This window comes from Buteo buteo, chromosome 9, assembly GCF_964188355.1.
Source record: "Buteo buteo chromosome 9, bButBut1.hap1.1, whole genome shotgun sequence".
In the NCBI taxonomy this organism is placed as follows: domain Eukaryota; kingdom Metazoa; phylum Chordata; class Aves; order Accipitriformes; family Accipitridae; genus Buteo; species Buteo buteo.
In genome coordinates, this window is record NC_134179.1 from 46,138,230 (window position 1) to 46,159,526 (window position 21,297).

Genomic DNA, 21,297 nt, shown 5'->3' on the forward strand with positions numbered 1-21,297 from the left:
CCCCCCGCCCAGCGGAGAATTAAAGCGCAATTAAAACCCGAGAGCAAGCCCCCGCCGTTCTTCACGCCTCGGCAAAAGCAAGCTCCTTCTTTTAAAAAAAATAGTGTAAGCTGTCTGGTTTGCTTTGTTTTTCCCCCGGGAAAACGTCCCCAGCCTCTGGGCCCCAGCTGCATCCCCCCGCTGCCCAGGAACACTCCCAGGACCCAGGGGCTGCAGGTGGTTCCTGCACCCCCACACACACTGGGGAAGGGACATGGGGACACGTACCCCACCCCTGCACCGGGCCACCACTCACCTGCTGTGTGGCACCCAGAGCTTGGGGAACACGGGGCCACCCGTGTCCCCCACCACCCCTGGCCCCAGGGGCTCCTTCCCCCCCCCCCCCCCCAGGGCAGGGACCTGTCTCCTCACCAAGACACACGTGAAACCCAGAGCTTTTGTGTTATAAAAATATTCCGTGCTTTATTTACTCTGTGATAGAAAAATAACATGGCCAGGACCCCAGAACTTCTTGGCCAGAGCAAGGGGAGAGGCGGGGGGGTGGGGAGGCAGAAGGCTCCGCTCCCCCCAAACCACCCACACTGCCTGGCCACCCTCGCTGGGTGCCCTCGCGCCCTGTCTCCCTCGTGCTGCACCGGCTCTGGCAGGGGGCACTGAGGCCAGGAGCCAAAGGGGGTCCCACATCCTTAGGGGACCAGAGGAGGAGACGAGGTCCGGGAGGGGACCCTGCTGCTGTGGAGCAGAGTGCCAGCACGGGCCAGGGGGGAGCCCCGGCTGACCCCCCCACCCCCACCCCATGCCAGAGCCTGGTGCGCCCACACACCCCCTGGGAACGGAGCCACGGGGCAGAACAAGAAGGCGACACGTACATTCTTAGTGACGACTGCGAAAGCAAACCCGAGGCCGGCCCCCCGGCCCCTGCCCCGAGCAGCCCCTTGACGGGGAGCAGGGGGGCTGCGGGGCCGGCGCTTGCAGAAGCGGAAAGCCGAAGCTGGGCCTCTTAAAAGGAACATACAGGAAAACCATGCGACAAATCCGCTGCCGTTTATACAAGGGCATAAACACCAAAGAGCCGGACGCCAGCCTGCGTTTCGGGGCAGCACAGAGCAAATCTCCGGGGCAGGGCCCACCCGCCGCCCCCCTGGCACAGAGACACGAACACAGCACAGTCCCCACAGGGCCGGGGCCGGGGGGCCGGGCACCCGCCCGTCACGACTGGGCATGGGGGATCCACTGACTGTCCATAGGGCGCCGCAGCAGCTCCTCCACATGCCTTGCCACGTCCATGGTGTCATCCAGGTCGAAGTCTCCCTCGGGGTCCAGCACGGTGTCGGGGCTGCGGGAGGCAGGGGGTGAGGCGGGGAGGACCAGCCATGGCAGGACAGAGACAGGGGATGCGATACCTACTTCTGGGCATACATGTTGTAATGGGGCTGGGAGCAGACGGCGGGCGAGGGAGCCTGGTCCATGTAGGTGGCCCCTCCGGGGGCAGAATCACCTGATGCGCTGACAAACCTGTGGGGACGGGGGGCTTGTGAGCGCTGGCAGGGGACCGGACAGGCTCCCCCGGGGTGACGTTGCACTCTGGGACTTCCCCTCACCTCGGACCGGCATCTCCTGAGACTGGCAGGGTGCCGGCAGGCGACCCAAACCCCACACCCACAAGGAGTGACAATGTGTGGGGTCCCCAGCCCACTGAAGGGCAGCACGGCGAGTGGGGCACCTGCCCTCCCGGGGAACATACAGCCCTGCCTTGGCCACGGGCCCACGCGCCTCAGCCTCCAGCACCGGCTCAGCACCAACGTGGCCATTGGTGGTGCCGGAGCCCGAAAGCAGAGGTGCCCTGGGCTGCCGGCCACCCCAGCCACCTTGCTGGGGCCGATCCCACGGGACTGCCCAGGGTCTGCATTCAGGGTCAGGCTTACTCTGGCACCACTTGCTTGATCTGTGGCTTCACGTATCCATCCACGGCTTTAGCTAGAGGAAAGAAGGCAGCGCTAAGGCCCCGAGCTGCTGGTGCATGCTGCAAGCCTGCGGTGGGGCTGGGGGCTCACGCATGACCAGCTGCAGGGCCCCCGTGGGGCTGGACGCAGCCTTGGGGCAGAGGGATGCTGTGAGCCCCGGCTCTACCCCACTCAGATGCACGAAGGAGAGGGACGCGCGTGGGGTGAAGGGGCAGCGCTACCTGGCGTGGACTCACAGAGAACCGGCGTGTAGTACTTAGAGAAGACCTCGTCCTTGGGCCGGTCAGGGAACACGTAGATGAGGTAACTGAGGTCCCCAAGGCGGTCGGCCAGGGAGCGGATGGAGAAGTCCCTGGTGGTGAAAGGCATCAGGTTCCAGAACATCCTCTCAGCTGGAAGAAAAGAGCAAGGACCACGGTGACGCCCAAAGCTGCCGGTGGCTCCCAGCTCCGCTCCGGATGCAGGCTGTGAGATCACGTTGAACATCAGATGGCATTTCCTGCTCTGCATCCCTCCCCCAGCAACATTTAAGGGCAAAACACAGGTCGCCAGGAAATTGGATCAGCCAGGAGGCACAGTGAACTCGAAGCAGGTCTGGCCTCAACCAGACACGTGGGGGGCAGGTCCCCCCTGGCCGCAGCGGGGCTCCGCGGGGCTTTGCAGCGCTCCTCAGCCACACAACCCTCCAAAGGATGTTCTTACGAAGAACAGTAATGAGCAGACTTGCTGCACAGGGTCAGGCAACCCATGCAAACCCACCGAAACCAGGAAGCACCATGGAGTCGCTGCGTTTTGTACAGCCCCAAAGGGACTTGGGTCGGACGGTTTAGCCCAGTCCCTCCTCCCCACCGACACCGGCACTTGGGCTGGATGTGGCCACAGCTGCCACAGGGCAGCCAAGCTGCAGCAGTGCCGGTGCCCAGACGAGACAGGAGGTGCCAGAGCAGCAGCACCGGCCCCGTGGGCACGAGACGGGCAAGTCCTAGGCTGGGGCCAGGGACAGTGGGGCTGGGGGGGTGCCAGCTCTCGGCATGCACTCACAGGAGTCGAACTTCCACGCGATGGTGATGCCGCCAATCTCCGAGTCGCTGAACCGCAGGAGGAAGGTCCCATCGGGTTTGTTGATGAGCAGGTCATGCGCCTGCTGCTTGTTGACGAAGCCCAGGATGGCCCTAGGCAGAGCGGGGTGTCAGGGCCAGGGGTCTCGGGGCCGGGCAGCGTCGGGCAGGGCGGCTCTTACCCATCGTTCCAGTGCGGCTTCAGATGCTTCTTCAGCACCTCCATGACCCCGTCAAACCACTGCCAGAAGGTGTAATTCCTCCCGGGCAGGTTTTCCTGTTGAAATCCCCAGAAAATGAGCACTCCTGCCTCCAGCCTCATAGCTGCTGTCAAACAGCACAAGCGTTTGGCGCAGCAGCGGACACTTGGGGACTTGGACTGTGGGACGCCCGCCAGCGCTGCCGAACCAGGTGCAGGTCAGCCTGGCCAGGCAGCACAGCCCCAGGGGAGCACCAGCAATGCCTCCCCAAGAACACAGACCCTGTCTGCGGGGCCTAGAGCACCGGGTGCCTTCAAGCAAGGGAGGTGACACCTCCCGCCCCGCTGCAGCCGACAGCCATCTCCCCAGCGTCACCCCATTTTGCATCAACCCAGCAAGAAACGGCTCCTTGGGAGGGATGTGTCCCATCCAGCCCCCCAGCACGAGCACTGGTACCACAGATGTAGTGAAGCCCATCCCAGAGCACGGTGGGACCTCGGGGCTCCACGACTCTCCTGGCACACAGCCCAGCCCACTCACCCGGTTGAACTGGGACCAGGACACCGTGGTGCTGCTGTAGTCCTCCAGGTGGGAGCTGGTGCTGTTGAAGAGCTTCTGCGCCAGGAACACCAAGTTCTCCTTGGTCAGCCCGCGGCTGCTCTGCACCTCTGCCTTGAACTTCATGTTGAGTGCCTCGCAGAGCTGGGGCCACTGCACCTTGTCGGGCACGGCGAAGGGCACGCGGCCCTGGGGGGACACAGAGCAGGGTCAGCACCAAGCTCTGCCTGCCGCCTCCTGGCGCATCCCTGCCAGAAGACTGAGACCAATTCCTGCAGCCCCCCCGGGGTGGACGGGGCCCCTCCTGCCCCACCATGGCGCTGGCACTCACGGGCTCGGCGAAGGCGTTGTCCCAGAGCACGGTGGCTGTGGCATTATTGTCCTGGCTCCCATGCACGATCACCACCACAGGCAGGGACAGCGTCTGCCGGGAGGAAGGAGACCGGGACGGGCTGTGGGGCATCGCTGGAGCATCGCCCGCGGGCACCCCTGGCCTGCACAGGCACCCCGTGGCCCCAGCCCAGCCCCACACCCGTGGGCATGATGCCCACGGCTTGCCCGTGCCCTGCAGAGGGGACGTGGCTGGCGGCTTTACCTTCACCTGGAAGACCAGCTCGTTGCCACCAACACTGAACTGCGACTCGAAGAGGATGGTGAACTTCTCCTCCGTCACAGACTCAGCCCCACGGCGGTCCGAGCGCTTGATCCGCTTCAGGGACTGCAGGGACACGGGAGGTGAGCACGGGGAGATGGATGGGGACACGAGGGGACACCGAGGTGAACACAGGGGGAATGTAACACAGATGGGGATACGAGGGGTGAACACAGGGGAACGTGAAGGGGGGACAGGAGGGTGGGCGCGAGCGTCGGGAGTGGGGGACCAGGAGCACTCACCATGTTGCGGAAGTGGGCACTGAGCGTCCCCGTGGCCTGGTGGTACTCCATCACGCAGCAGTTGTTGAGGATCTCCCCGCTGCTCTCGCTGCCGCGGGAAGGCACAGGGTCAGGGGGACCACCAGGGCTGGGAGCCCGCGTGAGGTGCGGCCCCCCCGCGCCCCCAGCTCCAGCTCCTGCTCCCCACTGCCTCAGCAGTTGTCCCCCCCCCAGCACACCCCCCAGCCCCCTGGGCATTACTTGCGGGTGCTCTCGTTCTTCAGCAGGGCCTTGGCTTGCTGCTCACTGATGATGGTGGCCTTCACCTGGGGGGGGTTCATGTGCACGTTCAGCTTCCCCCCCACCAGGAGCCGCACGGTGGCTGCAAACTTAGTCTGTGTCTTCAGCACCTGGGGGGGCTGCTTCTCGATGATGAAGGTGCTGGGGGGGCACGGGGATCAGGGGCAGGCAGGCAGAGCAGCCCCAATCCGGCCCCCCCACCCTGCCGGATGCCTCAGCCGAGCCGGGCCCCCACCGCTACCTGGTCACCAGGGCAGAGATGATGTCAGTGATGGTGCCGTTCAGCTCCGACAGCATCTCCTCCACCGGGCCCGGGATCGGCAGCTGCTGGCACAAGTGTTCAGCCCGGCGGATCTGCTGCCGGTTCTGCCAGATGATCTCCGCCAGCTTCTCGCACCTGGGGGGGAGCAGGGCTCAGCACCGTGCCAGGCCTCAGGACCCCATCCCGCCTTGCCAGGCACGGCCGGCGCCAGCACCCACCAGCTCTGCAGCACGTCCAGGGTGCCCTCAGGGGGACCCCCGTTTCCCGCTAGCTGCTGCCGACGCTTCCACTGGATCAGCTCATCATCCAGTATGGTCGTCTGCTGCTTGCGCAGCAGCTGCAGCGTCTTCTGGTGCTTCTCGGCCAGGTCCTGCAAGGCGGGACGGTGTTACGGGGCACGTGGATGGTGGCACAGCCAGCATGGGGCCAGGGCAGCGGCACTCACCACACGGTACTGCTGTAGTGTCTGGGCCTCCCGGTGCAGCCAGGCCTCCAGCGACGCTTTCTTCTGCTGCAGCGTCGTCTCCCGCGACAGGCGCTCCTGGGGACCCAGCTGGGAGAGCTGGGAGAACTGGGCTGCGGGACGGGGCGCAGCGTTAGGACCGGCACTGCCAGCGCGCCGGCCCTGTCAGCCCCCGGTCTCCCACCCACCTTGGAGGCGCATGTTCTCCTGGTACTGGATGATGAAGTACTCCTGCGTCTGCTGCAGCTTCTTGAGCTCGTTCTCAGAGTCCTGCGTGATGAGCCGCAGCTCCTCGAAGGTCTGGTTGATCTGCAGGTGCTTCTGGGACATGGCATCCACCAGGGAGCCGGCCGGCGAGGGGCTCTGCACGGGGCACAGGGAGCGCTCAGCACGGCAAGGGGACCCTCCCCATCCCCCTGGGTGCTGGGGGCAGCGGGGACCCGGAGCACCCCCTGCCTCAGGGCTGCTCCCATCATCCCGGTACTGGAGCCTCTGAGCATCCCCCCCACCCTGCCGGGCCCCGCTCCCTGGCCCCCACTCACGTTGTTCGCCTCCCGCACCAGCCGCTGCTCGTGGTAGAGGATGTGCCGGATGCAGCGCACCAGCTCCATGGGGCACCGGTCGTACGTGTTCTGTGGGGAGAGCGCGGCCTGAGCCGGGCACGGGGCAGGGACACCCCCGGCCCTGCAGCCCCCACCCGCGGCCCCCCCCTCACCTGCAGCTGCGTGGCGTAGTGCCCCAGCTTGATCTTCAGCAGGAAGCCGTCTTCGCCCACTTGGTGGTCTGCCTTCTTCTGCAGCTCCTGGATCAGCCCCTCCAGCAGCTGCGTCGCCTTCACATTCTCCTGGGGGTTGTCGAGGTCGATGGAGTCCCTGTGTGCGCGGAGCAGAGCGGCGGCGTCAGGGCAGCCCCGGCCCCGCAAGGGGGGTCCCTGGCGGAGGGGGGGGCACCTGCCGGCACCCCCGGGGCAGGTGCTGCCAAACCCAGCATCCCCCCCAGGGACGGGGACCCCGCTGACCTACCATGCCTGGCTCTCGATCCACTGTGACAGGTAGTGCCGCACCTCGATGGGAAAGTGCTGCCCGTAGAGCGCCTGCATCTGCCGCAGGGCTTCGCCCTGGAGCTGCTGCGCCTGGATCCACACCGCCATGGCTCACCACCACCTGCCGCGGAGATGGGCTCGTCAGGGCACCGCGGCCGGGCCGGGCGCCGCGCTGTGGGTGGGGGTCCCGCCCTGGCTGCCCCTGCAAGCCCCTTTGCAGGTTCGTCCAGGTTCCCAAAGCCCTTTGTAGGAGCCTCCAAGTTCTCCAGTGCTGCTGGAGTCACCTCCGGCTACCGAAGGAAGAGGTGTGGGGAGGCAGGGGACCCTGGCTCTGAGTCACCCTCTCTTTTCTAGGAAGAGCCCTGGGGGGGTCTGGGGCCACGAACACGCCTCTGCGCTGCCTTTCCACATGGTAATCATTTCCCCTTGCTGCGCCGCAGGATCGCAGCCATCGCTGGCCACGCAAATGAGGAAACGGGGCTGGGAGGAGGGCTGGTGAGAAATCCAGGGTGACGCAGAGCGGAGGCCCCCCCTGCGCTCGCCCCGGCTCCTGCCCACACCCTGGCAGCGCCGGCAGACGGACAGGCAGGAGCAGACCCGGCCCCGAGGGCCCACGTGGCACTGCAGATCCTGGCGGGACCCCAGTCCCGCAGCTGCCGCAGGGAGACACCGGACAGAGGACGGAGCTTCCCAAAGCAAGTTTTGGGGCGGCTCTGGCTCCATGCAGGAGCGCTGCCGGATCCCACCCGCCACGCGGCTCTGGCGCCCCGGCTCACACGGGGCAGCGAGAAAGGACGGCACCTACAAAAAGCCAGAGCGTCCCCTGCCGCAGTTACACCTGCGGCTTGGCGGGACCTGGAAAAACAACTTGGCTGTGGAGTCTTTGAGGGTGACGTGGTGGTGAGCCATAAGGGAGGGCCTGGGGGGCTCGCAGCCCCTCCGAGCCAAGAATGCAGCAATAAATCGCATTTACACACACTCACACCCAAGCCCTGGGATTTAGTATCATGCAGAGGTGCCACACAGGGGCGCGATGCCTTGGGCTGTGTCCCAAGGCTGGGTGACCGGGACGGGATCCAGTTACTGCACTGGATGGTGACAAGCAGAGGGAGACCGCACTGGCGGTGGCTGTGCCTCCCTCCCACCCCAAAGTCCTTTGTTCGGCGTCAGAAATACCCGGTGGCTTGAGGGGCTCCAAAAGCAGCCGGAGCCGTCCCGCAGGCAGGGGCACACGCCGGGGGAGCACACGGCAGGGGACGGCGGCGGCAGCAGGTCCAAGCAGAGCAGCCATGGCTGGAGCCCCTGAGCCCTGTGCACCCGCCCCCTGTGCAGGAAGAGGAACAATAACCGAGAGTTGGCTAAAAATGAATTTTTCCCCTATAAAAAGGGAGGAACGTTTCCACATTCACAGAAATCACTGAGTTGGAAATTCTGCTGGCAAGGAGGGGCCTGGGGAGGCATAAAAATGCAGGCGAGGAGGCGAAGGGAAGGCAGGATGGCCGACAGCAGGACGCGCACGCTGGCAGTTAGAAATTGCGGACGCTTGATAAGGGGCATTGGTGAAAACCACTGCCCCGGCAGAGCAGAGAAGAGCGGCCACGGCCACGCCACAAACAGCCGAAGTCCCCAGAGCAGCGGGGACATCCGCATGGACACAGAGCAAACAAACGCTGCCCTGCCTATTGGGAAAATGGTGATCTCTTCCCATCTCGCGGTGACAAAACACTTCCTATTCCACTCCAGCATGTTGTTAAGCAACGAGTCTCAGGCTGCCGCTGCGGTGAGCCGGCAGACACCGCACTTGGCCGGCGCCGGCCTGGGAACGGGAGCACGAGCATCACTGCCGGGCTGTGTGGCAGAACGTGAGCCAGCATCACATCAGCCTTTACAAGGAGACCATGCAGTGGCCGATGGCAGCATGGCTCACCTGGTGCGTGCCCTGACTGAAGGCAGGGCCGTCCCTGGGGCCACACTACCCCAGGAGATAAGCACACCCCAAAAAAACCACTCGTGCCAGGCTTGGACTCGACCTCCAGCAGAATCCCCAATCCAACAGCAGGCACTTCCCCAAGCACCTCATTTTTGTCTCCCATCTCTCACCCGCAAACTGACAAACCAAACCTCCGCGAGGGCCACAGCGCACCCCGAGCACCCCAGCGAAAGTCACCAGTGCCACCTGCCATAAGCAAATGAGGCTTTCTGGCCACGAGGCCCAGCAAGGCTGGGGCAACAGCTCTGCTTCAGCAAGAGGTGCAGCATCACGGTCCAACAGTGCAGCCAGAGCCACCAGCCTTTCCGGGCAACCCTGCACTCCTGCGTCCAGCTGGCTGCTGGCAGCCAGTGCCCTGCCTTGGTCCATGCCCAGCACCATGCTCCTCGGCGGCACAGCCGTCTGCCCCACGCAAGCGCTCGCAGGGACTCCTTGGAGCCCTGGGATGGTTTCACCCCCGTGTCCAGGGACCAGCTCTCTCCTCGTGCTCCTGCCACCGGTGCATTGCCCCAGCCCCGCAGCCACCCGGCTCAGAAAACCTCTCCAGGGTTGGGCAGCCAAGGTCTGCTCCAGCCCACCGGCATTTGTCCCCCCCCAATGCCATCCCCACCCCACCAGCCACAACGCTCGCTGCGACTCCCGCACCCCGGCAGGGATGGGCAGTGCTGCTGCAGCGTCACACATTGCCATGGGTCAGCCGTGCTGCAGCCACTGGCCACACGTGCACTCAAACAACTGCAAGAGACAGATAATCGCAGTGGTTTAAGCTACTTTGCATTTACTTGCTGGCAGTGAGCTATAACCCACCCATTACTGCAGCTCGGTTAACCAGCAGCAACTCAACAAGCCACAGCAATGCACCCACCGGTGACTTACTACCTGCAAAGCGGTGCACACGGCAGCCTCCTGGAGGTAGGAAAAGTGTCCTGGAGAGGGACCCCAGCCCTGCAGAGACAGCGTGGGCAGGGGAGGTGCCAGCAGTCATTGCTTCTGCATCTGACAGCCCTGCTCCCGATGGGGAGGCACCGCTAGACCGGCTGCAAAATGGGGAAAACCCACCCAAAAGGGGCTCTCAGAGGGCCAGAGGCAGCAGCAGGGGAGACCCTGGCAGCACCGCTGGGGCCAGGGGTGGCCAGGGGACCCAATACGACCACGCTGGGGAAGGGCCACAGCCGCAGCAGCAGCCCTGGGGGCAGGAGCGGTGGCACCTCCCAGCTGTGGCAGCGGCTGGCGCTGACACCAGCGCTGGGTCACAAGCTGCAGGAAAGCCAGAGCCAGCCAGAGCACGTCCGCAGGCAGACAAAAGGAGGGAAATGCCTCACGGGGCGAGGCCGGCAGCGGCGCCTTCCCACGTGCCACGGGCACGGCAAAGCCCAAACACGGGCAGCGCCCGCCCAGGGGCTGGCAGGCGCGCCGCTGCGGGATGCTCACAGGATGCTGGCTGCACGCAGCCACGGGACTCTCGCAGCGCACAGCTACCTTGGGGACCTCCTCGTGGGCAGGACACCCCTGCCCCGGCGCTGGCACAGCCCCTGACTGCAGCCCCTTGCTCAGCCCCACGCCCTGCAGGGGCCGAGAGCCGGGCATAGCCCTGGGGGAGCCACGGCGAAGGGCTCTGGCCGTAATCCCCCCGCTCCCACGAGCCTGCCCCACGCGGCCCCTCTGCCACGGTGGCTCCCACGCTGCCCTTCGCCCGGTGCTCTCCCAGCCTGGGGGTCTCCGGAGCGGCACCCTGCCCTGGGCAGGGGCACGGCACTTCCCCCCGGCCCTGGGCTCCGACAGGCAGCAGCCCTGCGCCTGCTGCGGATGCCTCCCCCCGTCGCAGTAAACACACGGACACGTGGTTTCTCGGCACCTCCGGGAGCTCGCGATCGCTTCCAGGTCAGAGCTGGCCTCGCTTGTGGCCACAGGGCTGGACCCTGCACACCCCACGGCCGGTGCTGCCAGGGCGCTCCGGTCCTGCCCCAGCCAGCGCTGATCCTGCCCCCCCGACAGCCCCGGCGGGAGGGTGTCCTGCATCCCCCGAGAAGGGCAGCCCCACGCAGGCTCCCTCTGGGGCAGGATCCGGCCCCCCCAGCCGTGCCCTGGGAGCAGCAGCGCCGGCAGCTGATAGCAGCCGCTCGACACACAGAAGGGCTCCAGATCCCCCAACACAGACCGCCCACCCCACACCCCTGCCCACATCGGCTCACCCCCCTGCCCGCACCGGCTCACCCCAGGGGACCTGCTGAAGCCCCTGGGCGGCCCGACGGCCCCGCTCAGCTGGACCCCCACACCGAGGGCTCCCGCGGCTCAGCCCCCCTCGCCCTCACGCGCGGGCCCGTCAGCTGCAAGCAGCAAGCGCTGCTGCGCGCCACGTCCTGCCCCACAGCCGGGGGTCACAGAGGGCTCCGCACCCACCCAACGGGCCCCACGGCCCCAGGGCCACCCCAGCCAGGGGGTCCCCCGTGCACGGGCTTGGCAGGGTCTGGCGGAGAGCTCAGCAGGGCTCGGCACGGATCCCAGCTCCTCGGAGCACAGGAACCGCGGCCCCAGCTCGGTGCGGGGTGCCCCATCCCGCAGCCACACTCACCCGGGGTCGGGCACCGCTCTGCCCCACGCACCGTTCCGGCGTCGCGGCCCCGGGGGCAGCCCAGCCACGGCTCCGGGCAGGCGCTGCCGGCACAGCCGGGCTCCCAGGGCAGCCGTTTCGCAGGCTGCGCGCTACAGGAAGGAGCGGAGAGCAGCTATTTCCTTCCAAAATGTCAGCTGCCTGCGCAGGGCAGCCAGCCCCAGGCTGCCGGCAGCTTCCTCTGCCACTGCTGCGTGCACGGTGCCCGCCGAGGGAGCGGGGCTGGCACCCCCTCCGCGCTCAGCCCCCCACGCCTCGCCGGTGCCGGAGCCAGGCACGGCCTCTGGCCCCAGAAGGTCAGCGGGGCTGAGCCCCGCCGCAGGGACGGGACCCCAGGGACCGATGCAGGAGCTCAGCGTGGGGGGAGACGGGACGGACTCACCTGTGGCCCCGACTCCGCTGCCACCCCCGCCGGCACGCGGCGCTGCCTGCACTGGGAACGCCGGGGGGCTGGTGAGCGGCCCCCGGACCCCCTGGCCCCGCTCGGAGCTGCCGGCCGGGGCTGGCGGGCGGCAGGGAACGGCGAAGCCGGCGCAGACGGCCACGGTGCTGGGAATGGGGCGGCTCGCCTGTTTTACGCCTGCCTGTGGTTTCCAGCTTTCGGCTAGGAGGCGGCAGCGCCCGCCCGGCGCAGGGGGCGAGCTCCTTCTAGAAGCTCGGTGCTTTGATGGGTTTTGTTTGTCTCCTGCAGAAGAGCGGTGGCAGCCGATGGCTTTGCCCCAGCGACATCGGGGAGGAGGCAGCCAACCATCCTGGCCCGCCAGAGCCCACGCTGGAAACCACCGGGGCTGGGAGCCACGGGGCTCACGGAAGAGGTATGGCCGGCTCTGGAAACACAACGTGCCCCCGCAGGGGCAGAGGCAATGGACCCCGCAGCCGGCGGGCAGAGATGGGACTGGCAGTGCTGGGACCAGCCGAGTGTCCCGGCAGCTTTGGGAGCCAAAAATGGAGAACTCGCATCATTATAGGAACAAGGAAACCCCATGCGTGGCCTGATGCTGCCCAGGGAGAAACTGGCCCCGCACGCAGATGGAGACGCCCCAGTTGGGGACCGGCACTGCCGCCCAAGTGCCCAGGGGGGCTCAGGGCCAGCGGCTGCCTGCAGCTCAGCTCACGCCACAGCCCTGGGGCTGTACCTGCCCGTTGACATTTGCCGCCTTGGGAACGTTTCTTCTCCCCTCTTCAGATTTTCCCTTCCAACCACAGAGGCCCAGAAACCTGCGTCAAACCAAAACCACCAAAATACCCAACGAAATCCCAGCAAAATCCCTCGAATCCAGGGGGTGGGACCTCAAGAAAAAAACACCCTGGTGCACCGAGAGCCACCCTGGGGCAGCCGCAGCCAGACACAGGCGCTGCCCTGGCATCGGCAGGATTCCCTCCAATGCCGAGCAAGTAGCAGGACCAGCGCCAGCAGGACCCAGGTCCCCACGGCAGAGCAGGGGGGCCGCGGCCATGCTGCCACCCCCCTGGCCAAGTCTGCTGCAGCGCACGCAGGAGGGCCAACCCCAGCACCACCCGTCTCCAGCCCCATCCCCTGGGGTCACGCCGGCGAGGCAAGCCTGCCCCACCGCACAGGGAACTGGGCGCCCAGGACCACCCGCCTGGCCCCAGCACAACGAGCTGGCTGTGCCGGACCCCGCGCAGGCTGGGCTGGAGGCTGCGGCTGCACAGGAACAACGGGGGCCTGTCTGGGCACCGGGGGGGCTGGGGGCTGAGCAGAGCAGGGCAGCGCAGTGCAGGCAGCCTGCCCACCCGGACAGATGCAGGCAGCCAGTGCCGGAGCAGAAGCCAGGCACTGGTGGGCAGGATGCTCCACACAGCCCCACCGGCAGAGCCCAGCACCCACCTGGCCCCCAGGGGCAAAAGTCCAGCGTGGATCCTGCGGGACATCCGCCGCAGGGAGCCCAATCCCCGCCAGCGCTGGTGCTACCCCCGCCGTAAGCCCACAGACAGGATTAGAGAGGCTGGGGCAGAGCTTTAATTACTCCCGGCTCCCTGGGGCCAAGCAGCTGAATTAACGGCTGCGGGGCTGCCGTGGCAGCAAGCTGCCGTGGCAGCAAGCTGCCGGCTCCAGCGCCTCGGGGTCCCAGGGCTTCCCCCGGGCTCCATGGGGGAATGCTGGGGCAGGCACGGAGCCACTGCCGACTCGCAGCATCCTGGCTCTGGGCAGACACCAGACCTCACCCAGGAGGGGATGCGCAGCCGCCATGTGCTGGGACACTTGATGAAGGTATTTTTCCTCCACAATAACGACCCACCCCAACCCCCTGTAACACCGTGCTGAGGGCAAAGCACCTGCCTGCAGGAGGTGCAGCCCCATGGGACTTGCACGATGCCCTCATGTCTGCTCCAGCCCAGCAGAGAGGGTCCGGCTCCAGTCCCCATCCTCCACCCCAGGAGGGAAGAGGCACCACCCCAGACGCAGACCTGGGGAAGGACAGGGAGGTGACAGGATCCCAGCAATGCCCCCCCAAGGATGGGGCGGCAGCTTCAGGCATAGGAACAGGCCAGGCAGATCTGGGACAAGAGATAAACCCCCACACCCCGCCAGCCAGTTCATCCTTGAGTTGGCCCTTCCAACAAACCAGCCAAGGAGAACAGCCACCTCCCAGGGACCCCACAGATGCCCTGGCACAGCCCCAGGGTCCCGTGGGTCCCGCACTAGCCCCCAGCACTGAGGCTGCCTCCAGCGCAGCCCCAGGCTCACTGCTAATCCCTGCTCAGACCAGCACCAGCCCAGGAGCAATGGGCTGTTCGGAAGGACCTGAGGATTAAGCTCATTTCAGTGTCGAATTAGTGCCGATTGGGGTCTGGAGACACAATTTCATTTTATCTGCCACGCTCCAGCGAGTGCACACAATCGCACTAATCCAGTCATCGGCAAGGCTGGATTTGTAGAGCAGGACCCAGGTGGGCCATGGGAGATGCGGGCAGCACAGGCACCGGCTGCACCGCTCCAGCTGCATCCATCCCCCCCCGGCTGACACCACGCTCGTGCTCTCCACGGGGCAGGGAAGACGGTCCAGGAGCCTCCCCCACTACTGGCTCGGCAGTCCCATGGGACCGGACCAGCCCAGCCTGCGCGCCACGGCATGGACACCTGGGGCAGGACAGGGATAGCTGGTGAGCCCGGACAGGCAGAGGGATGCCAGCACCCTGAGGGCACCCCACTGCCCTGCCCGACCGCCCTGCTCGGGGAAGAGGCACCGACCACGCTGCGAGACAGCGCAGGGTACGCGCAGGACCCACTGTGCAGACCCTCACACCCGTCTTCAGTAGCAAACACCAAACGCAGGACGCGAGCACCCAGCTGCACACAAGGATGCTTGGGCAGTGAGGGACGCTGGGTGCTGCCGGCATGGAGCCTGCATGGTGCCCGGGAAAACGCTTGCAGTGCTCAGCCTCGCCAGCCCTTGCAGATGTCCCAGCCCAGCAGCACCCCGTCACCCCTGCCCGAGGGCAGGCTCAGGCAGCACAATACGGCACAGCGCAGGGATCCCACCAGTGCAGGCCGGCAGCCCAGTGACGTGTCTGGTTGACAGGAAAACTGCTCCCGGGCATCACAGCCTCCCGCCACGGCGGGCAGGCAGGGCCCAAGCCCTGTGCTGTCATGCGCTAAGAGGAGCTGATGTGTGGGACAGGCAGGTCCCCGCGGAGCAGCCCCTGCATCCCCCACCACACTTTGCCCCTCCAGGCCATTCACAGCCGCTGGGGTTCGTGCCCCCAGCAGCTGGAGCAGCTCTGAGCAGGGAGATGCTCTCACACCAGATCAGCAGAGTGGAAGGGAGGGAGGGTAAAGCCTTGCTTTTGGAAGAGGGGGCATGCAGACACCCAGGGATGCTGGCAGGAGGGTGGACTAGTCAGAATGGGAATGAAAAACCAAACCACCAATGGTTTCTGCAACAAATTCTCATTCAGGGTGGGTAAACCTCACAGCAAGCCTGGCCCGGGGTTAAACGCAGCTTTCATCCCCAAAGCACACAAACATGTCCGGGTCGGAGAGCTGGGTTTCAGCTTTCCTCACCCTGGGACATGCTCTGCAGCCCCAGGAGCAGCAGCAGCCGCTGGTGGTGCCAGAGCAAAGCAGTGCACCAGCCTCCCGGCTGCACCACGAGTGCCCCAACTAAGCGTTTCCAAAAGGCTCAGGTGACTAATGGGGTTATAAACGGAGCATGCCGGCCCAGGGCAACTGTGCCACCCAGAGCTGCAGCCCAAAAGCGCCAGGGCCGCATGTTAACACCACCAAATAGGACAGAGATCATTTTACAGCTGTTTTAGCCGGTGCGAGGGGCTCAGATATGCCGCCAGTGAAAACTGCCTCTTTCTCTGCTGAAAGCTTTGCAGACAGCCATCAACCGAGAGGGACAAAAAGTCAGACAGAGCATGCACCCAGCACTCAGCCGCTCGGCTGCCAGGGCTGTGCTGATGCTGCGCCAGCTCTTCGAGCTCTGCCCCAGCACCAGCCTTTTCCCCAATTCCCTCCCTGGCAGAGCTGTGCTATAAACCAGCATTTACATCTCATAACAACAGGAAGACACGAAGTTGCAGCGAAAATAGAGATTGCAAAACTCACCAGTGACCGAACAGGGAGCGAGTTGTAACTATATTATGGTTTGGCTATACCACCGCAGCTCCCCAAGCCCGGCAAGAAGCCACCCAGCAGCACATCGCTCTCCAGCTTGGCGGAAAGCAGGAGCTGGCACTAGGGGAAACGCAGGGCACCAAGCGCGCCCACCTGAGAGCAGCCAATGCTCCTGGCCCCTCTGGTGCAGCTAGATGGGTGGATTCTGCTTTATCAGCAAGTCAGCTCAGCCCTATCGGCCAGGAAGCCGCGTTCGCATGTGTGCCTCCCCCTCGACATTTCCCAACGCGGCGGGAGAAGCGGTTCGCAGCAGCCTACCTTTTATCAGCCAGCAGATGTTGCTAGAACTGTTGCTGCATGTAAAATTCAGGCATGCCCAGCACCGCTTGGATCCCTGCACAGACCACGCGGTGCCAGGGTAAACACCCCCGCCCCCTTCCTCCCGGGATCAAAACACTTGGGGGTTGCAAAATAGACACCCCATGAAAGGAAAGGCATGCCACAGAAACATTACAGCTGTCGAGGCTACTTCTCCCGGAGCATGCTGGAGCCCCAGAGCCAGCAGCCGGCACAGCCTCCCAGGCTGGAGCCGCCTGCGCAGCCACGGAGCCAAGCTCTGACCCGTCCCGGCAAGGTAGGGACCGGCGAGCCCCTGCCTCCATCCCCCAGCACACGTAGCCCTGCACTGGCTCCCCCACAGCAGCCACCACCACGGTGCATTCGGCCCCATAACGCAGAGGCTGCTCCAAGGGCAGCACCCACAGCCGCGCGGTGGGAAGCCGGCAGCCGCTGCAGCCCCACCGGGCAGAGGGACCGGGGCCCCAGCGCAGGCACCCAGGGGATGCCGACGGGAGGGAGGTCCTGCTCAACCCACACGCCATCCTGCCGTGCCCAGGCTCCCGCCGGCTCCCCAGGGCTGCCGTGAAGCCTGTCGAGCACAGCCCAGCTTACAGGAATTCCTTGCAAACCAGAAAGTCATTTCCCAGCTGACGGGGCCGCTTTACTGTACTCAGCACAGCACAGTCACTACTCGCTGCCCCACCACCCACGCCGTGGAGGGGTACAAGGAGCAGGGATTTTTCGCAAGCAGAGTATCTGAGTTTTGCTATCACTCGAGAGAGAGCTGGGAAACCCCACGGCGAAGACCTCACAGCCGCTTTGGAGTCAGCACTTCCCCTGCAGCAAGAGGGGAAGGTCCCTCCAGAGGCTCCATGCAACCCTGCGCCGAGCATCCCCGGCTGCAGCTCCCCATCCCCAGCACCGGTGCCAGCACCCCTCGTCCTGCCCCAAAGCATTGGTCTCAGGATAAGGCAGGTGCGCCGAAGCCAGCAAGGTGGCTGTAGTGACAGCTGCCCAGGGGGGCAAACACCCCCCGAGGGAGGACACCGTCAGAGTGCCACAGAACGCAGAGTGGGTGACGGCCGCCCGTCACGCCCCGTTCCCAGCCGGGCTCTCCCATGTCCCCGGGCACGGGCTGTTGGCACCTCTCAACCTGCACCAAGAGCTCCTCCTCCACGTGGCTGCACACGCGGCACAGCACAGCACGGCCCTCCCTGGCCCCGGGGACAAGCCCCACTCCCCAGGGATGGTTATAAAACCCAGGGAGACAGTCTCCATCCTTCCGTCCGGCACCTCGGGGATCCAGGAGCCACGTCAGCTCAGGTCGAGATCCCGACAGCTTTGGGAGCACCAGGGCTTGCTGCAGCCATCTGCGGGCAGGTGACCCCGACACCCCCCAACGCCTCCCCCTCACCCAGTGCCACGCAGACAGGGCAGAGCCAGGCTCGGCGCTGGGCCTCAAGCAAACCTCCCTCCAGCGCAGGACTGCTGCACCGGTGCAAAGCTGTCAAAGCACGATGGCAAACCTTGGCTCGAAAGCACCACCAAGAAAGCACCACAACGGCAGCCAGCCTTCCCACACCAGCGTAGGGCCACGCTCCCCGCAACGGGCGCGGAGCCTTCCTCCCAAAGTTGGGGTGTGGGGGGAGAGGGGGCAAAGCTCCTGCAGCGCAGGGCTGGCTCCCTGGTGCCCACAGTGGTGGGCAGGCTCTGCAGACCACCCTACGGTGCACGCACTATCTGCCTTCACGGATGCTGGCTGCTAGGGCTCACGCAGCTCCGGCTGCGGCCACGAGCGCCCTGGGGACACGGGGCTGGCCACAGGCAGCTGGCGGGGCGAGCCAGCCCGGGGCCAGGAACATCCTGCTGCAACAAGGCGACCCACGTTGCGAGGACTTCGCGTGCCACGTCCCTGCCACGGGCGAGCCACGCGGGCCCGCACCGCGCCGCGGTCCCGCCGCGGCAGCGCTGCGCCCCGCACCTCTCCGCAACGCGCCCCAAACACCGCCAACAAATGGCTTCTCGTCACTGCCCCCGTCCCCTGCCCTCTGCCATGGGGCTCCCGCCAAGCCTCACCGCGAGTTCGCACGAGCCCACGGCCCCAGCTCTGCGCTGCAGCTGACATCGGAGGTGTTACCGCCGTCAGCGGTTCAGGCGGAGGCAGAGCCGGGGAGCCCTCGGCGGTGCCAGCGCCCGCACCCCAGCGCTGGCGCGAGCCGGGCACCGGAGACCTGGAGCCGCTCGGCATCGCGGCGAGGAGCTGCCGGGAGCCCGGCCTGGCGCGAGCCTGGCGGCCGGCTGGGCACGGAGCCCTGACAGCTCCCGTATCCCGCCGGACAGGTGGCCGCCGCTGCCCCGGGCTCGCCGTCGCCCGGCCGCGCCCCGGCCGGCGCAGGAGCTGGGTGAAAGGCCACCGGGCGCTGCAGTCCCCCGGGTGTCACCGCTCCCGCCTCGCGCGGGGGAACGTTCTCCGTCTGCCTTCGACTCTGCCCAGCAGCGTGGAGCCGTGGGTCCCGCCGCCGGCAAGCGGGACGCCCCCGCTCCCGCTGCGCCGCCCCGGGCCGCTGCGCTGCCCGCGGCGGGCCCCCCCCCTCCCCGCGCCCGGAGCTCGGGGCTGGACCCCCCCCCGCCCCCCGACTCCGGCCCCCGCAGCGCCGGTTTCGGCGCTTCCCCCGCGGCCGCCGCTCAGGCAGGGCCCGGCCCGGGGCGGCGGCGGCGGGAACCGGCCCCGCTCCGCCGGGCGACGAGCGCCCCCGCCCCGGGATGCGCCGCGGCACCGGGACGGCGCCGCCGCCGTCCGCCCCGGCCCGCGCAGCGGCCGCCCCCCGCCTTCTCCCCGGGGAGCGCCGCGCCGGGGGCGGCCCCGCTCGCTGCCCGCGGCCCTGCCCGCACCTGCGCCGCCCCGGAGGCCGCGGGGCCCGGCCGGTGCCCCCGCAGAGCCCCGCGCCCGGCCCCGCCGCCGAGCTGCGCCCGGCCGGCAGTTACGAAACGCCCGAAACGCTCTCCGCCGGGCGGAGGGGGGGGGGGGGGGGGCGGCAGCCGAGGCGCGCCCCGAGCTCCCGGCCGCCCCCCGGGGCAGGTGCCCCCCCCCGCCCCGGCCCCGGGCCCGCCGCCCCCCGCCCCGGCCGCGGAAAGCGAAAGCGGCCCCGGCGGCGATGGCGGCCCCGCGCCCGTCCCTACCTGCGGCCGCGGCGGCGGCTGCGGCTCCGCTGCTCCGGCGGCTCTCGGCGCTCGGCTCCGCCGCCGCTCTGCCCCCTCCGGCCGCCGCCGCCGCCGCCGCCGCCTGCGCCGCCCCCCCCCGCCGCCGCCGCCGCCCGGCCCGGCCCGGCCCGGCCCGCGCGGCACCGCCCCCCCCCCCCGCGGCACCGCCCCCCGCCCGCCCCCGCCGCGCCACCGGCACCGGGCAGCGGGTAGCGGCACCGGGCAGAGCCCGAAGCGGTTGCGGGCTTCAGCACCGGCTACGGCGGGGCGCAAACCGGCACCGGGTAGCGGGGAAGGCCAAAGCGGCACCGGGCGGCGGTGCTGGGCGCGGGGGGTGCCCGAACCGGTGCCGGGCAGCGGCAGGAGCTGGCGCCGGCACCAGGCACCGGCACGGGGCCCTCGCACCTGGGGCATCCCACTCCAGCACCGGCACTGGCACCGGGGGGAGCCCACCGCAGCATCGGGCACTGGCGCTGGGATCAGGTCCCCGGCACCAGGCACGGCCGGGAGCCCCCGCGGGCACCGGGACCGCCGTCTGCACCTCTCCTTTCTCCCACATTCTCCCCGGTCCCCAACGTCGCTGGCCGTTTCCCCCTCGTCACCATCCCTGCCCACGGGACAGCTCTTCCCCCGCAGCCCCACAGCCGCCCACCCACCCCGCTGCGTGCCGGCCAAACCCTCTGCCGCTCATCCCCGACAGCCGCTGGGCTGCAGCGAAGGTGCGAATGCTGCCCGTTGCCCCTATTAATATTTCTGAATGCCTTCTTTGTGCTGCACTGCCTGCAGGCCTCAACTGCCTCCCGCACGCCCTGAACCTCTCAGGGCAGAGGCTGCGCCGGCTCCGGCGCCTGGGGAGAGCAGGTTTCCCGTGGGAGCGTGGGCCCTGCCGGGGTTTGCATGTGAGTATGCGGAGGGAAAGGAAATCACATCCCGTCAAGTGCAGGGTGAGTAACGCCATCGCCCCGGCTCCCTCTGGCTCCACAGGCTTCCTCCCTTCTGGTAACTCAGCCACGGGCACACGGCAGGCAGGCGCCAGGTCTGCTCCAGTGCTCAGGCTGGGCTGGCGGGGAGAGGCTCCCACGCAGCGGGGGGCTGGTGGGACTGGTGGGACCGGCCATCCCAGGGAGCTCCTGGAGCGAGAGGCCTCCAGGGACAAGCCATCCAAAAGGCGAGACCAGCAGGGACGAGCGTAGCAGCCGCGAGCCACCTCCCGATGACAGAGCCCTGTCGGGTTTCCTTAATCCCTGCGCGTGCCCGCCCGGCGTAGCAGCAGCCACTCGAGCAGGTACATCCACACCAGGGTGCAGCACCCGGCCACCGGCCCCGGCAGGAGCACAGCCAGGTTTGGGCAGTGCCGCAGCCGAGGCCGGGGGCCATTGCAGGACGAGAGTGCCGGCCCGGTGTCGCGGGGTCCGTGGGGTTTATCGTCTCCTGCCAAGCGCCTGCTGTGCCAGAGGTGGGCTCCCTGCACACGCCTGATCGGCGTTCCCCGGACCCCAGTGTCCTGTTCTCTCACCGCTGCGGTACCGGGCAGCCGCACACGTGGCTCCGGCGTTGCCTCGTGCTGACTATGGCCAGCGACTGCACCGGGCCCTCCGTGTGAGACGAGCTCGGCTCCCCCGTTTGGATCTGGATGCCCTCTCCCGCTGCAGGCCCTGGGTGACGCCGTGGGGCCACATGCACGGCCGACGTCCGCACCACAGCTGGGTCCCCAGCGCTGTCGCAGCCTGGTGCACCACAGGGCGAGGATGCTGAGAGTGAGGGCAGGGGAACAGGCACCAGTGCGTCTCCCTCTCCCGAGCTGCCACGAGCTGTAAGGAGACCTGAGGCACTACCTGCTCTTCTGGCATC

The 21,297-nt window shown here is 67.3% G+C and overlaps 1 protein-coding gene across 5 annotated transcripts; it reads right to left on the reverse strand.

Annotated features, from left to right (window-relative positions):
* Positions 1–465: 465 nt before the first annotated feature.
* Positions 466–19,565, reverse strand: LOC142034801 (signal transducer and activator of transcription 5B). 5 transcript variants are annotated; one of them, XM_075036582.1, is made up of 20 exons: positions 19,426–19,565; positions 6,701–6,841; positions 6,394–6,550; positions 6,221–6,310; positions 5,867–6,041; positions 5,661–5,791; positions 5,434–5,585; positions 5,195–5,350; positions 4,915–5,094; positions 4,675–4,762; positions 4,376–4,498; positions 4,112–4,204; positions 3,763–3,969; positions 3,205–3,299; positions 3,006–3,136; positions 2,201–2,356; positions 1,926–1,977; positions 1,408–1,515; positions 1,214–1,336; positions 466–918 (listed from the first exon to the last, which is right to left on the reverse strand). In XM_075036582.1, the coding sequence occupies exons 2-20, from the start codon at positions 6,826–6,828 to the stop codon at positions 687–689; spliced, it is 2,577 nt and encodes an 858-aa protein (XP_074892683.1). In that variant the 5' UTR covers positions 6,829–6,841; positions 19,426–19,565; the 3' UTR covers positions 466–686. The 5 variants fall into 5 exon arrangements, with proteins under 5 accessions (XP_074892683.1, XP_074892682.1, XP_074892681.1 ...); XM_075036581.1 differs by having other exon boundaries at positions 1,217–1,336; positions 2,186–2,356; XM_075036580.1 differs by having other exon boundaries at positions 2,186–2,356.
* Between the last annotated feature and the right edge of the window lie 1,732 nt (positions 19,566–21,297).